Raw genomic sequence first — 15706 nt, forward strand, 5'->3', positions numbered from 1 at the left:
TAAAACATTTCATTTTCGTTACATTTCAATTGAAATTGTTCTTTTGAAAGATAGGATTAATAAGAAAATCATTTAAAATAAATGAGGTTTCTTTATTATTCTTTTGTTAATTTGTTTTTATAAATGCTGAAGAGTTTACACAAAATGCCACACATAATTTCTCAAACATGTTTTAATAACTAATTGCACATTTCAGGCCTAATCTCACAGATGCTGTCCATAGTTTTCAACCTGCCAAGTTACTTATGGCTGTAATGGCTGTAATAAATGAAAAAAAGTCCAGTTTCATTGGAAGACAAAAAATTTTTAATTCAAACGGACCACTTAAAAAAAAAAAGTCTCAAAATAGATAAATGTTGGAGGTTATTTTAAGCTAAAGAGAGAAGAATAATGCAAACTAACTTCTTATTAATGACCATTTTATAACCAATTTCTTAATACCAACTGGATTTTATATAAATGAATCCAAAGAAACTTCTATCACTCAAGTGTTTGAAAGTAACATTAAGCCTTGATTTTCTGCAGTAACTTTTTAACCTTCCAGGATAACATCTAAACTATAAATTTGATTCCCCTATCTTTGTGAAGTATTGCTAGAAAAATAATATGAATGTACAACTGATTTATTATACAATCATCAATTCCCCAATGAATACTAACAAATGATAAATTAATTTTATTCTCATACCTATCTATGAAAGGAAAAATAAAGATTAATGTATCTCAACTATTAGGCATATTTCACCAACAAACATCAAAACTTCCTAGTGTTTTATGTATAAATAAGGATGGTGGCCAGACACAGGTTCAAGTTCAGTCCTTTATATAAGCAGTAAAAGACATGGTGATCATGGAAAATTCACTTAACTATAATCTTCAGTTTTGTGAAATAATATGATTCTGCTAGACTAGACAGTAGCTCATATCCCTTCTATCACTCAAAACAAAGGATGATTCTATGGTCACCATGAATAATACCTGAATTAAAGAAAGACCAAGAAACAAAAAAACCTGACCAGCAGATATCAAGCTATTCAAGTCAAGTTCAGCCGTTGAGAAAAGAAGTGTTTTATTGCCCAGGGTCTATTTTTCCACAACAAACAAAAACAGTTAAAGGACTCTCAAGTCTAGATCTACGTTTCCTCATGTATGTAGGGAGCAGAACATTACACATTTGCAAACATTAGATAAAATATGTGCCCCTCAGCTAGTCAGATGGGGACCAAGTTTCCGAGCACAAGTACAAAACTAAGGATATTCTCTCACAGGTTACACAGTTCGTCCTCCATCTGACCTCGGATATGTAATTCAATTTTTATTCTTCTGTTTTGTACATGGTTTTACTGATGTACCCTAATGAAATAAAGTACGCATATCGTAGGGCTCAGAAAGTTTCCTCATTTTTATATGATCATCTTTCATCAAAAAAAAAAAAATGTTGACTATTTCTACAGTGGTATTTACAAAAATAAACCCTATTTTCTCTTATATTAGGAAAAGAAGAAATGATCTGTGGAATTTTTAAAAACATATTATCTGTATTTAGAGGCTTAGCATTAAATCTAAAATACATTGTTTCGGCTCTCCTATTAGATTCCAAATAGGTAAAAAAAAATTTTAAATTACCCCTTCAAAATAACACATTAAACATGATTTGAAATCATCACATTAGCCTAATTGCACAACGCGGTTTTGATTACACTGGACCAAAGTTTTGGCAAAATGTTTGCCTGACATCACCAGAACCAAACAAGGACGCGGTTGGTTGAAATATCCACATTTCTACCAGTGGAGACATCAAAAGCCTGTTAAACACATTCCACCAGAAGTGGAAATAATGCACTCTCCCAAAGTCAGTTCTACTTTCAGCAAACGGCATGGGCGCTAGGTTCGGATACTAAGTTTGCAATTTGCTATCAATTTCTTTAGAGCCTGATGCATTTATTCCAAACGAAAATATTTTTAGTCTTTCAGATGAATGTGCAGAGCTGTTGCTTGTTTATAATAGCAGCCTTATATGTTTTACACATAACTATAATTTAAAGGTGACAATCATTTTAAAGCAAAGTAGTTTGAAAAAAAATAAAATAAAATAAAATAAAATAAAATAAAATAAAATAAAATAAAATAAAATACAGATGAAACCAGAGAAAATTTTCTTTATATAAAACATCTTTACACTAAAAATGCGTCAGGTTAAAGTCTTCACTATATATACAGGCTTAAATCTAACTCTGTGCATTATTAGTATTTTATATTGTCTTATTACTTTTGGAAAAATTCACAAGGCTACCTACCTTAAACTGATTTCAGAGCTAGTTAAAATATTTTTCTTTTTCCTTCAATCAAATTTTTAGAGACAAATTGCCCAAGTCACAAATGAGAAACACGTTATTTTAGAGCATTTATAATTTTTGCAATTAGCCTCAAAGAATAAATATATGATTTTCAAACACCACTCTTCTTTGAAGTAAAAAATGAAAGTGTGAAAATGACAAAAAGAAGGATTTATCTGTAGTGAATGCTTAGAAAAGACCAAAATATCACAGAAAGGTGTGAAAAAAGAGCTGAAATTATGTATCTCCCAATTTAATATTTCCAAATGAGTTTCTAAAAAGATAACACAAAAGGAAAATATAAAATTAATGCAAAATTAATTTGCATCTTATTGGAAATAACAAGCGTTTTATAATAAAACTCTAGAAAGATGAAGTATTTCCTCTCCTTTCAGAAAAACTTTTAAAGAAAACAAACCATTTCAAAATCAATGGACTTCGAGCAATCCAAGAGAATTTGGAAAACATTTCTCTAAAAACCAATCCAGAACGCAGGATGTCAATTTGGAAATAATGGAAGGATATTTCATTTTAAAATCTGAAAACTTTTTAAAGACAAAAATTCAAGTTAACATCCCAGTGATTAACTCAGGGACTGCTTAGCCAAGAACAACTTTCGGCACTTAAAACATAAAACTGTCAGTTTCCTCTGCTTGGAGACAAAACACACAAAAAGCAAACATTCACTGCTATATTTTTCTAGATGTGAAAGACAGAACCAACTTTTATAAAAGGTGAACACTCTGAATATTTCTAACTATTATTATATTTATGCCGTAACTCCTAAAAATCAGTTACAAATTCCAAACCTCAGAAGCATCCTTAGTAGATGGATGGCTACTATTCTTGTGTACATTACTCCTTCAGTCCTGATGGAAATGCAACCATTTACTGAACTTCACTAGAATCAACATACAAACACGTTAAGCTGCCTGGGCTTGATGTTATTACATATAAGCTACCATAAACAAGTAAAATTCTCTTCTAAAGACCTCAAAGAGCTGATAATATGAGAGTTGGCATTCTATTTCTTGCAAATCTAAAGCATATCGACTGGCAAAATAATGTTCAGTACTCTCGTCCCTGAATTAAAACACATTCGCTTCAAGCATCATCTGTGATCAACTGGTCAAATACATATTTATAAACTTGGACTACTAGATTCGGTGGAAGCACTGAGTAACTAAAACTGTCTTAATCTTTTTGCCAGAAATAAGTCACAGTCGGTGCTTACAACTGTTTCAAAATTATACCACAACTTTCTTTAATTTCATTCAATATATTTCCTCATACAAATGGAACGGTAAATGTCTGCTTGACAGCAAACAATAAAATCAAACTATTATTTTACAGTATATACATTTTTTTCTCTTCTTATACTGCTCCCCACCCTGAATAAAATTATAACTATCATAAAGAAATGTAGGTAAAAATCCTACAGCTGGTACATTTTCCCACTAAAAGGAGAAATCTTTATTTCTCCACAGACTGAAATATTAGAGCTCAAAGAAAGAAAAAAAAATACAGAAAAAAACGGATAATAAAGCATGGCAAAATAATCCAAAGGAAGTATGCTTGGTCTCAGCATAATTTTCCTTAGCATCCTGAAATGAACAACATCACACTGCCCGTGATCTCTGCTTATTCTGAAAAACTTCCAGAGGATTTTCAAAAAGGAAAAATCCTAGCTGTGCTTTCAAATGTCAGATTAATTTACAGGACTTCCATTCCTGAAGGAAAACGACACAGTGGCACTCCAGTAGCTAGAAAATGCTTTTTGTCATGCAAAGATGCAACTGCTGAGTGTGACCCCAATAGGGTTTATCTAAAATTCTCAAGTAATACAAGGCAAAGAGGTCAAAAGTTTTCTATGTCAAAAATATGTAAACAAATCAAGGTATATATAACAATAGTTCCTAACATAATGGAATGTACAATATCTATGTCCCCCTTTTCTTCAAATACATCTTTCTACAAATGGGAACCAAAAATGGGATAAGCGAAAAGGAGGAAAACCTGCTCACACTCATATCTAACCTCCTATTCTCCATTTCTAATCATTATTGGACAAAATTTAAATTTTTTTTATTATTACCAATGATACACTGAGTTATTCAGGGAGTGAGAGGAGCATGCATACATAATTAAAAGTTAACAATGACACGGTGAACTATTCTGGGAGTAAAAAGTACGTGACAGGTGTGTACAGAGTGTAACACTAAAGAGTTAAACATTTGACAAGGTGAACATGCAAGATCATGTATACATGTTTACATTTAAAATATGTACATTATGATTTTTACTATTAGCCCCAAATTTTATGAGTGGCAGCTTTTGTACTTAAAACTTGTCAAAGTACAAAGAAAAAGTCAAAAGTAATTAGGGCACTCTTTCAATGACAAAAATTGTCTTAAGAATGGAACATTTAAAAATAAAATAAACAGTGATGGGAATAAAGAGTAAATAAACTGTTTATTATAATTGACGTTTAAATGATAGTGACTTTCTTATAGTAATTTACCACATCTTACAGCCAATGAATGTAATGCAAATTCGTTCCAAATGCAAAGGAGAAACATCTCCTACTATTTGCCTATAAATCACGGAATATTATATTTTATGTTACTCATTACTTGCATGTGTAATTGCTTACACTGACCACTTGTACCTAAGTTATTTTCTGAAACTTACCTAAGTTTGCATAATTGAGGAGCAAAATTTGCAATAATCTTTAAAAAGAATAACTTTCAATAATAACTTAAAGACAATTTTAAATGTAATTTGTTTTTTTCAGTTTATCATTTGATTTATTAACATAAAGTTAGCAGCCAAATACAGGAAGTACATGATTCTAAAAGATCTCAAAGGCATATCTAGAAATAATTGATAGTCAACAATTAGACTAATATTTGAGAAAATTTAATAACATGACCCTTGATTAAAATTAATATATATATGACCAGTCTTAACTTCCAGCAGTTGAATGGCAGTTTTTAAAATTAAAGTAAGTTAAATTCTCTTTCAGAAATATTTAATGGCATCGTAGTTAAGCAGAAACAAAAAAGTTTCTTTTAGAAACTTTTATATGTTTGGAACTAGGTAATAGTATTGAGAGAAAAAAAGGGCTGAGGTATATATTTCTACATCTTTCAGAGCTAAAGATGATGTGTGGATAATGACATCACAGAGGAGTCACAAGTAGAAGTTGGTTTTTCGCTTGTTTTGCCAAATCTTGCTCTCGTTTCAGAACCAAAATTATAATTAAATTAACCTTCAAATAAGTGTTGGGATACATTAAGTAATTAAAACATACTATAAAAATTAAAGTAATTTCAAAAAGATATGTAATATGTTAAAATTCCATTCAGTGCCTGTAATGCGAAAACATTCTACACGAGTGAGACTACAGATATGTGCGTCTACATGTAACACTAATTTAACATGAAGTCACATACGTTGCACTTGTGCACAACTCGGAAAAATAAAGCTAAACCTGGATTAGTAATGCTTGATCCTGCGCACATGAAGTGTATCAAATAATAAAGAAACTTAGATTCCACTAACTAACTTCTCCCATATATATTTACACTACTTATAGATGTATCTGACCTCAGATATAATACATGTTTCTAGAAGGAGAAACTGAAATAGTGATTTATAAGAATTCTCTGAAAGCCATATTCCAGAATCTAATCAAGAAGCACATGTTATATTACAATTGTTTGCTGATTTGTAAGTTTCATAAAAAAGTCTATCCAGATTCTACAAATAAAAAAGCTCTGAGGCAAAATCTTTTTTATCTCTTTTTTCTACAGCTAAAATATATTTAATGTCTAAATAACAACTGTTGTATATCTATCATCCTATACTGGGTTCATTCTTGGTTATTATAATACTCAATTTAATAATACAATACTAAGGCTTGGGACATATACATTAGATAATATGAACATCCTTATTATTCTTTATAATACTATCCTACTCACTACCATGAATACAAAGTAATTAACAGATGAAGCAATTATAAATGCAAATAAGGGAACCACACTCTCTTCAAATAAAGGGAAAAAAAACTATGGACACGTATATTTTCCTTCTAACATTACTATAAGAAAGCTTAAAAAGCTGACAATGAGTCATTTGTTTATTTAAGTGTTAAATAAATAGAATTATAAGTTAACTTCTGACTTACTTAAAAATATTTGGAACATTTTCCAGAACCTATTTTGACTGTGTCAATTACCTAGATACCAAAGTTTTTATATTGTGTTGCCTGATGAAATAGGACATACAGCAACCCTCAAAACCAGTATTACAAGCCAGGCAAACAGCATCATATTTGGGTGACGCACAGAATCCATCACCCTAGGGAAGAACGCTATGGTCACAGTACAGAGTCTTTACATGTTCCATATTATTTCTACATAACGTTTTGAGATGATAGGATTATAAACTATAAAATGCTGCCCTACAAAAATAAATATTCAGAAACAGCACCATCACTAAACTGCTCCTCTCAACAGAAATGGGACTTTGAAAAAATTATCTTAAGAGGTGTATTTCTTAAAATACACTGAAAGGTGGCATTTTGATTTATAGTTTTTTGTCATTTCTTAAATTTCTTACTAAATTCAGAAAGAGTATAAGTTTTGTAATAATGATGGCTTCGTTATGTTTAAACTCCATAGTCATTTCAAACTCCTAGACTTTACAAAGTAGGTCATGTAGCTCCTTAAAAGATTCATATTTAAAACTCAGAGTTAATGGTTTAGCATATTAGACTCCACCACAAAGGTGCATCTACGTATTATCAGTTCACATAAATCACATATGCAAAACACCTACTATAGCAATCACACATAGAAGAAATAATTTAAACATAGGATGGCTATCGTGGATACTCCATGCATTTGCAGGCATTTACACTGCTAGATTTCCTTCATATTATAGGTATCCTCCTACTAACTACCCCAAAATTACACAAATCAAAATATGTTACCTTTGTTCAAACAATACTCCAGTACATTATACAACAGAAAGTGTCATCCTTAATCGCTCAGGAACCAAGATAGTGGTAGATTCTTGGAGCAGAAGTGATGCAGAATGGTTTGAGACAAAACTGAAACATATTGTTTAAGTAAACCTTAAGGGGAGGGGATCATATGCGCAGCTGATGGTTTTTTTTTTTTTTTTTTTTTGTATCATCTTCCACAAAGCCTCGCTAACCCCTCCCCACCACTGCACAGTAAACAAATGCTGATATTAAAGACTGCAGTTCTAAACACCTCCCTCTGCCATTTTTTTTCTTCTTGTTAAACTTTATTACTGTTGCCTCAGTTTAGAATAAACCAACATTAACTAAATGAAAATATATTGACAGAAAAACCCGTCACTAGAAATTCATGGCTGAAAACTTGGCAAAAAGTAAATTAAATCATAACTTACTCAAAGACACTTTCACTGGGCTGATGCTAATAACTTATAGCTTAAGTTCCTGAAATTTTTCCTGACAAATCCTTAGGAAAGAAGCAATTAACAAAGAAAGAATGCCTCTGATTTGAACTTAAGTCTATCACTCTCTCCCACAAAAAAACACTGAGAAATGCATAAGTCAAAACTGTCAAATGTCTACATAGAGAACACTTCAACTTCTCTAAATATGAGAAATCTTTTTTATAATTATAAATGCCTTCAAAGACATTTTAAGGTATCTTTGTGATATCTAATTTTCAGTATGTATTATTTCTAAAATGCACTCTATTTTTAAAAAAAAAAGAAAGAAAGAAAAATCTCTCAGAACAAATTTAGAGTTAAAATCAAATATAAGTCCCAGGCAAGTCACCATAAGATTTAAACCTTAGGAGCAATTCACATCAGTAATGCTGCTCAGTTCTGGCCCACCAAATGGGGGACAGAGCCCCATTTTGGGGTGAAGTATCTTTCCCCAAGGAAGGAAAAACTGGCACAAATCTGTTTGCCCTCCTGAAAGGTTTTCCTACTTGCCAGCTTCCGAAGTTGCCCTGTTGTCAATCAACATCACCAAGATGTCTCTTAACTGGAGAGAGTTCTGTTTGCCTGTGCAAGATCAGGAAGAAAGAAAATGACTATTAAAAAAAAAAAAGAAGAAAGAAAGAAACTAAAAATACTGTGCAATAAATAGGGTTAAAAATTATCATCTAAAATTGCGAGAGAGAAAAAAGAACCAGCAGAAACAAACTGACCCTTAAAATTAACACTTTCCATCTAAAAATATAGTTTTGTAAAGTTTCATCTTTTTTCCTTCCTCTGCACATAAAAATGATTAATGTTACAATTAAACTTCCACATTTCAGGCTCTTGCTAACAGGTGTAGCATTCTTTATATAAACATACTCACTGACCTGTCGCCATTGATAATCTTAATTAATTCATCTCAATTGAAACAAAAACAAATGTTCCAAATAAGAAAGAAATAACGCAACACAAATACCCACTCTCCCCAAAACCCAAAAACCGTTTAAGTTACGGTAACCTGAAATGCACCAGCCATCACAGAGAGCAATTGGAGAAATCCAGCAGTGTTCAGCAGGAAAGATTTTTAATAACAGATTGAAAAACAAGAATAAAAATAACTACATCAACAGAGCCTTTCTTCCTCAGGCCACAAGCCCGTTCTTACTTGAACTTTTTTTTTTTTTATTTTAAATGGCATTTTGGCCACTAAAACCAATCCAGAACATTATTAAAAGTTAAAAGCTACCAATTACTTCTGTCTGTTCTTTTAAAGCAAAGTTTGGCATTACGTCAGTTGGTTTAAAGAAAACAAGAAAGAGAGAGAGAAAGAGTAGGAGAGAAAGTTTCCTGCTTGTATAAACTAAACCACCAGGGAAGGTGTCTAGCCACTTGTAAAGTATTTACGGCAGGTTTTTAAAGAGCTAGAAAAGTTTTTTTAAATTAAAAGTTTTCTTTCTTATTTTTAATGAAACATACTTAGGAACGAAAAACGTCATGTCTTCTTTTGACGTGTTTGGATGTTATTTGTATTTTAATCGTAGATCTCAATCAGAAAATGATTTGCAATGATGCTTCAAATTTGAAATACACAGATAATTTCATCTTTGTTTCTGCTACTTGGATTTGTATTCTTGTGGTGGGGGAAAAAGTGGATAACAAAAAATAGACATTATTACTGTAATAGCAACTACAGCTGCAGTGACCAGTCAGCCTTCTTCATCTAACTTAACAATTCGAAATAATTTTCATCCATAGATCCTTCTGCAAACTCAATGAGGAGGTTTCCTTAAGTCTTAAGATCACTTTCTAACCTAAATCAAATTCTACATTATCATACGCATCAGAGAACCAAAGACCAATGAACTTGGTTCTCAGAGAATTGAGAACCACAGGGTAATGTGGAAACCCTAAAGGGGACCATAATAACAACATTAAAGACTTCGTAAGGGCCCTATATAATTAATCAAATATTCTACACAAATAAACAAAGGGCTTCAGACTCACTTATACTCCAGGATAAATTTTTAAAAGTGGTTATTCCCTCTGCAGCGCTGTTTGCTACTGAACGGTAGTATAAAACAACACTTGGTATTTTAGCATATTTACTTTAATGCAGTGGTTAAAGCTTTTAAGAGATAAATAATTCTGATAATTACAAAAACTCTGCTCAATTTTTTCAAAGTAAATAATTGCAAAATGCGTCAGTCTTCTCCATACATGAGAATTACAAGTACCCTTAGAGAATTAGATTAAATTTCTATTTGGCAAAGGCTATAAGAGTTTCTTCAATATTTTATCTAAAGGGGACCCCACAGTTCCATAAATCATGACTATTATTGTAACAAAGAATTCACGTCTTTCTGCATGATGATATCGAAGGATGAATATAGTTATCACATGGATAAAGTAAAACCAAGTTCATATATGCCGTCATTGATTCCCCCAAATTCCAATAAATAATAAATAAGGAAATGAGTAAACAAGACTCAGAATTAGTTATCAATGGTATTAGCAGTTACAACCAGCAAAAGGGAGAGAAAAAATAAACAAAAAACTTGTTACCTGAAAGCTTGACCCAGGAGGAACAACAGAAAGCAAGTCCATAAAACTTGCCTGTTTTTATCAGATTGATTGTCACTTGTGGGCTGCAATATTTGGGACAGAACTGTCTGAGTTTATAGTTTTCTATGCCTGCCAAAAACAGATGCAGACTACCACACTCGCTGTCCTGCGGAAACTAAATTAAGCAAAGGCAAATACCAAGTGGAAAGTTGTCAGTCTGTTGAATGAATGGCTTCATTTTACACACCAGAGAATATCTTAATAAGAATATGTTTTAATGTGCACCAGTCGTTTTATTTTAAGTGCATCGCTTATTTCAAAAATAATAATTTTCCCTTTAAATCAATGATAAACACCTGCCCATAACTTTCTTAACGTCTATTTTGTTTTACACACAATAGCAACATGTTGTTACATTGTTTGCTGTCAAAGGGATATTCAATCAAGTAAAAAAAAAAAGTAATTTTTTACATATCTGTCTTATAGAAAATATTTAAAGGCCAATTAACAATATTTGTGCTAATTTCCAACTTGAAATAAAGTTCTACCCAAAAGAAAATTTGCTACAAGTTCTTTTAAAACTTTTAGTCATGTTTATTTACTTCAACAAAGAAGGTAAGACAGGAGTTTATTAAAACTTAACACCTTTTGGCATTCTTAATAGAAATATGCAGATCATTAAATGCAAATCATAGTCCGTATTTCTCTCTCCCCACAAGTACACCCATCAAATAATCATAACAATATAACAGAAACATTATTGAAATACTAGGATCTTAAAAGCAGTCTTTTCACAGCTGCGTTCATTTCCCTGTTTTGAAGGTTTTCCTGATGAATGAAGATATCCTTATGTGTATCAGAGTGACCTACACTGTGAAAATCAGAGTAAACTCAGAAGTAATATGTGACTTAAAAGAAAAGTAAAAATAATACTGAAAATATGGTACGGGCATGTGGAACTTACTTATGGTTAGCATACTAATACAGATTCTAAACTGTTTTCAAGCAAAATTTTACAAAATCATTTCAAATATTAATTGTCAAAATGCTGAGCTCTAAAATCGACTCGGACTTCATAGCTACTAAGACACTTCTTTTAATGTTACCTTGAAGAGACAAAGGACAACATCTAAAGAGCACTCTCTTACAGCAGCTAGAATTCAAAGGAGTGACAAACTTTTTTTGGAAGGAGCTCGTTATGTTCCACCATTTATTTGAAGAGTGTCAGACCTAGTTAATATGTGTGGAAAAGTATTCTACCCACATATATCCTAACACACAACAGATAGATCAGGAAGCCACAGACATCAGCTCACCAATGGGAAAAAACATTCTGCCAACAGAGTATTAATGGAGCTTCAGAATGTCTCATATTTAGAGAAATCAAGTCAGTCATAATGTTGGCTTTAAACTCTATTTCCCCCGAGGAGTTTTATTTTCATATTATCAGTATCCAGAAATAACCGTCAAACTTTAGCATGTTAGTGGCCCTGTCTATTTAATTGAATCTAGAGATGTTTCATTCCAGGGTATAACTTTAAAAGAAAGTTTTTTTAAAAATCTGAGAAGAGATCAGCTCTAAGAATGATACGTTTGACTTGTTAAGATTAATCACATCATTAATAAACTTTCGCTTAAAGGTAAAAAAAAAAAAAAAAAAAAAAAGTCCTCAAAATGCTGGTATCATTTCCAGACTGTCCTGTCAGCATCAAAACTTACAGGAAACGCTTCATCTTCCCATACAAACCCTGTATTTATTCACAACCGTGGCATACTTGGGTGAAAAAAAAAAAAAAAAAAAGGCCACACCATTTTAGAACTAGTTGGCTTTTTTAACATTAACCGGTGGACTATCTGAGAAAGTGTTCTAAGCAAATGAGCACATGTAAGAAACTTAACAACAGTTAAACTCAGAAACTTTCATTCTCATTTTGTCCACGTCAAGAACTGGCTGCGCGCACTACTTTCCTTTGCTGCCCCTTGCATTTTTAACTCTGGCAGCCTTTTCTAAATGATCAACTTTTCCTAAAACCAGCAGGAAAGTAACATGATGCCAGTGCCAGCAAGATCCATAGGTTTTAACTTAAGAGCTGGAGGACTTTGAAAACTGGCTGGAAGGTTCCTATTTTATTTTTGTTTTGAGCAATCAAGTGTTAGCCAACAACCAGGCCTAGAGTTATCACTTCTTTGTAATTTTGTCTCAGGCCCTATCTGTGTTTTGCCTTTGTGCTTAGTATCCCTATCAGACCCTTTCCTGTTCCCCAGGTGCGTTTACAAAAGTTCAATGAATCTACAAAAGTTCAATGAATCGGCCTAACTTCTCTGTGATTTAACTTCTCCGCTAAACTTCTCACTTCACTTACCTCACTTAAAAGTCTAGCCGTGATTTTCCAAAATAGGATAAGGATGAATATTCTATCATAATTTTGGTTCAGCATTAAGATCCATCGCTCTTACTCAAAAACTTTCATAGTTATCAATTCTGAGGCCTAAAAAGATATGAGGAAGTAAAGCAAGACCTAAAATTTAATAAGTCCACGATTTCCTCTGAAACCCACCAGTCCTTCTCGCCCTCTAACTTAAATTGCTTTAGAGTCTTAGGGTCATAAAACAGTTACTGACTTCCCTGGGGGAAAAAAGGGAAAGAAACACCACCATCTCACACAGGTACTAACAAAAAAGCTTTCCCAGCCACAAAAACAGCTTTGCACTTCAAACGGCTCCCACCTCCGCCTCACCCTCAAATTATGCATGGGGTCCTGTAATCCCGGAGTTATTTGAGGGGACAGCGGTGTTTGCCTTGGCCTTTCAAGGATGCGTTTCTCTAGAACCCAAACAGGAACTAGACAGAAGGCGAAGCGCCTGTCCGCCTGGATGTCCCATCGCTGTCAGGCATTTAATCACCGACCAGTGTCCGCTGACCCGCGACACATGGCGCATCATCCGCACCGCAGAGGAAGTCTGCCCCTTCCTCAGCCCCTACGGAAGCGCCCTGGCTGCAAGGCCCTGCCACATGGCACAGACGGGGCACCGACCCCTCGGCCAAGCTGCCCTGAGCCGCGCTCAGGCGGGTGCATCAGGAGATGCGACAACCCTCCTTCTCCAGCCCAGCTGGGCCTTTAAGGGAAAAAAGTTTGAAGCCTGGCTTTGCAAACTCTTCAAAGGCAACGCCAGTCCTGTGCTGTTTTCCCACTTTGGGGACCACACGAAAGCCCCTCTTGGAGACCCTCCCGACCCTCCCAAGTTCGACCAACTTACTACTTTGCATGCTGGTGCCTAGTCTGCTCCCCGCTTGTCAGGAGCCCCAGAAAACTTGCTGTAGCGGCGGCGGCGGCGGCCCCTCGGGTCCAACCACCTCCAGCTCCTCCGCTGCGCCCGGTAGGACAGAATTAAAATCAGCCAGAAAGAGACAGCGAGGGGGAGTGGGGCTGCGAGGGGGAGGGGGCACCGGCCCGAAACTTCTTTTTTTGGCAAATGGGGATTTGTTTTTCCTCCTCCCGGGCGGCTGAACTTGACCCTCCTGACTCCAGGGGCTACTGCAGTTTGAAGTCGCTCCTTTCTAAGGCTCAGATGCCTCAGACCCACCAAAGGGAGGAGAGGAAGGAGGGAAAAGAGAGCAGAAGAGAAGAAAGAAAGAAATCACACTCGCAAAAAAGGAAGAAAGAAAATGCATGTGAAACCCGAGAAGCCTGTGCTTGGCTTTCTGCACACTCTCCCTCAGCTTTTCTTTCTTTTTTTTTTTTTTTTTTTACCCCCCAAAGAAAGTCACTTTTAATTCCCAGGGCTCCCCGCTCGCGATCGCCCACATTTCGCGCACACACGCGCGGGCGCAGCACTCGCGGCGCGGCGCCCCGGGCCCGGCCGAGGGGCGCCCGCGCCCCCCACGGTCCTCGGCCCCGCGGCCCGCCCGGGCCTCCCCTCCTTACCTGTTGATTAATCGTCAAGAAAACCCTCGGCAGCCCGAAAGATGGTGGCGCGGCGGCCAGAGCCATGAACCGTCTTCTGTTGTTTGCAGAGTTGATCTTGGATTATTGGGGGGGGTGGGGGGGAGAGAAAAAGGTCTTTCCTGCCTCCCCCCCTTTTCCTTCCCTCCCCCCTTTTATAAAAAAAAAGAGAGAGAGAGAGAGAGAGAAAGAGAAAGGAAATAGAGCAAGGATGTGCCCGGTGCTGGGTGGGAGAGGGGAGGGGGGGTGTTGTTTTTTGTTAAAAAAAAAAAAAAATAGGAAGGCGAGAGAGCAATCGAGAGGACGCGGGGTCTGGAGAAACGAGCAGCACCAAAAAAGAGGACGCTTGAGATTGCAGTGAGATCGGGTCTTTATCAGAAATGTTATCGCTTGTCAGGACCTCAGTCTCCGCGCATTACGTCAGTTTCAAGACACCAACACTATTAATATCAAAGGAGCCTTCGCGGAGGAAAGCGCCACCCCAGACCGAGCTCCCTTAAAGAGACAGCGCGCGTCCCCGCGCCTCTGCCGCCGCCTCCGCCGCCGCCCCGCCCGGCTCCGAGCACCCGCCGCCGCCGCCCGCCGGGACCGGCCCCAGCCGCGGCCAGCCGGCTGCGCGAGAACTTCGCCCGAGTCCGAGCGCCGCAAATGAGAGCTGCGCGGTGCAGGGACCGGCTACCTTCCCGCCCCGCCTCTCCCCCCTCCTCCTCCCCCACCCCCATGTGTGAACGTGCGGGCTGGAAACCGAGGAAAAATCCAAAAGCTTTAGGGATACTGTGATAAAGATAAGGACCTACCTTTGGAGGGTGTGGGGGGGCAGATCGGCGTCAGAGCGTGGCGGCCGGATCTATGGTCCCAAAACACTCGGAGATGCTCTCATGAACAATCAAAAGAACTCTAAAAGTGCTTTTACCTTTTCGGGTGTTACTTTCCATTCTCCCTACCAATTAAACGACGCAGGGTGTGTGAGTGAGTGAGTGTGAGAGTGTGTGAGTGTGTGTGTGTGTGTGTGTGTGTGTGTGTGTGTGTGTGTTCCCTCCCCCTTTTTCTAGGACATGAAGAAGTCTTAGGACACCAAGCTGGTGGTCTGTGTTTCCGATGCATCTGATGGCAAGAGGGCTTGAGGAGAACTTGAACTCTATCCTGAGTTGGAGAAGTGCAGACTGAGGTTGCTATGGTTTTCTGGGCTAGAGAGAAGCTAGTAAGCTCCACGGGCGCTTAAAGGGGGTACACAAAATAGATAAAGTGAGAACATTATCAAATGCTGCAAGATTAGTACCTGCCGCTCTGTGGGGTTGTAGTAGCAGATAAGGAACTCTGAATTAAGCATGACATTCTCTTTATTACTTCACATCTGCAAGTACTCTCATT

The 15706-nt window shown here is 36.3% G+C and overlaps 1 protein-coding gene across 8 annotated transcripts in view; it reads right to left on the minus strand.

Annotated features, from left to right (window-relative positions):
- Positions 1-15286, minus strand: part of TRPS1 (transcriptional repressor GATA binding 1) — a 235974-nt gene extending 220688 nt beyond the window's left edge. For 2 of the 8 annotated variants that reach the window (XM_016138169.2, XM_016138166.2), the window contains exon 1: positions 12755-13613. Coding sequence is in view for 1 of the 8 variants with exons in the window: in XM_016138167.2 (XP_015993653.1) it covers positions 13650-13659 (10 nt within the window). In the remaining 7 variants the exon portion in view is untranslated. Of the gene's footprint in view, positions 1-12754; positions 13614-13649; positions 14171-14317; positions 14874-15132 lie in introns of those variants that run through there. The other 6 variants (XM_016138163.2, XM_016138164.2, XM_016138170.2 and 3 more) reach the window with 6 other exon arrangements.
- Between the last annotated feature and the right edge of the window lie 420 nt (positions 15287-15706).

The sequence above is a fragment of the Rousettus aegyptiacus genome, unplaced genomic scaffold (genome assembly GCF_014176215.1).
Source record: "Rousettus aegyptiacus isolate mRouAeg1 unplaced genomic scaffold, mRouAeg1.p scaffold_m13_p_15, whole genome shotgun sequence".
Taxonomy (NCBI): Eukaryota; Metazoa; Chordata; class Mammalia; order Chiroptera; family Pteropodidae; genus Rousettus; species Rousettus aegyptiacus.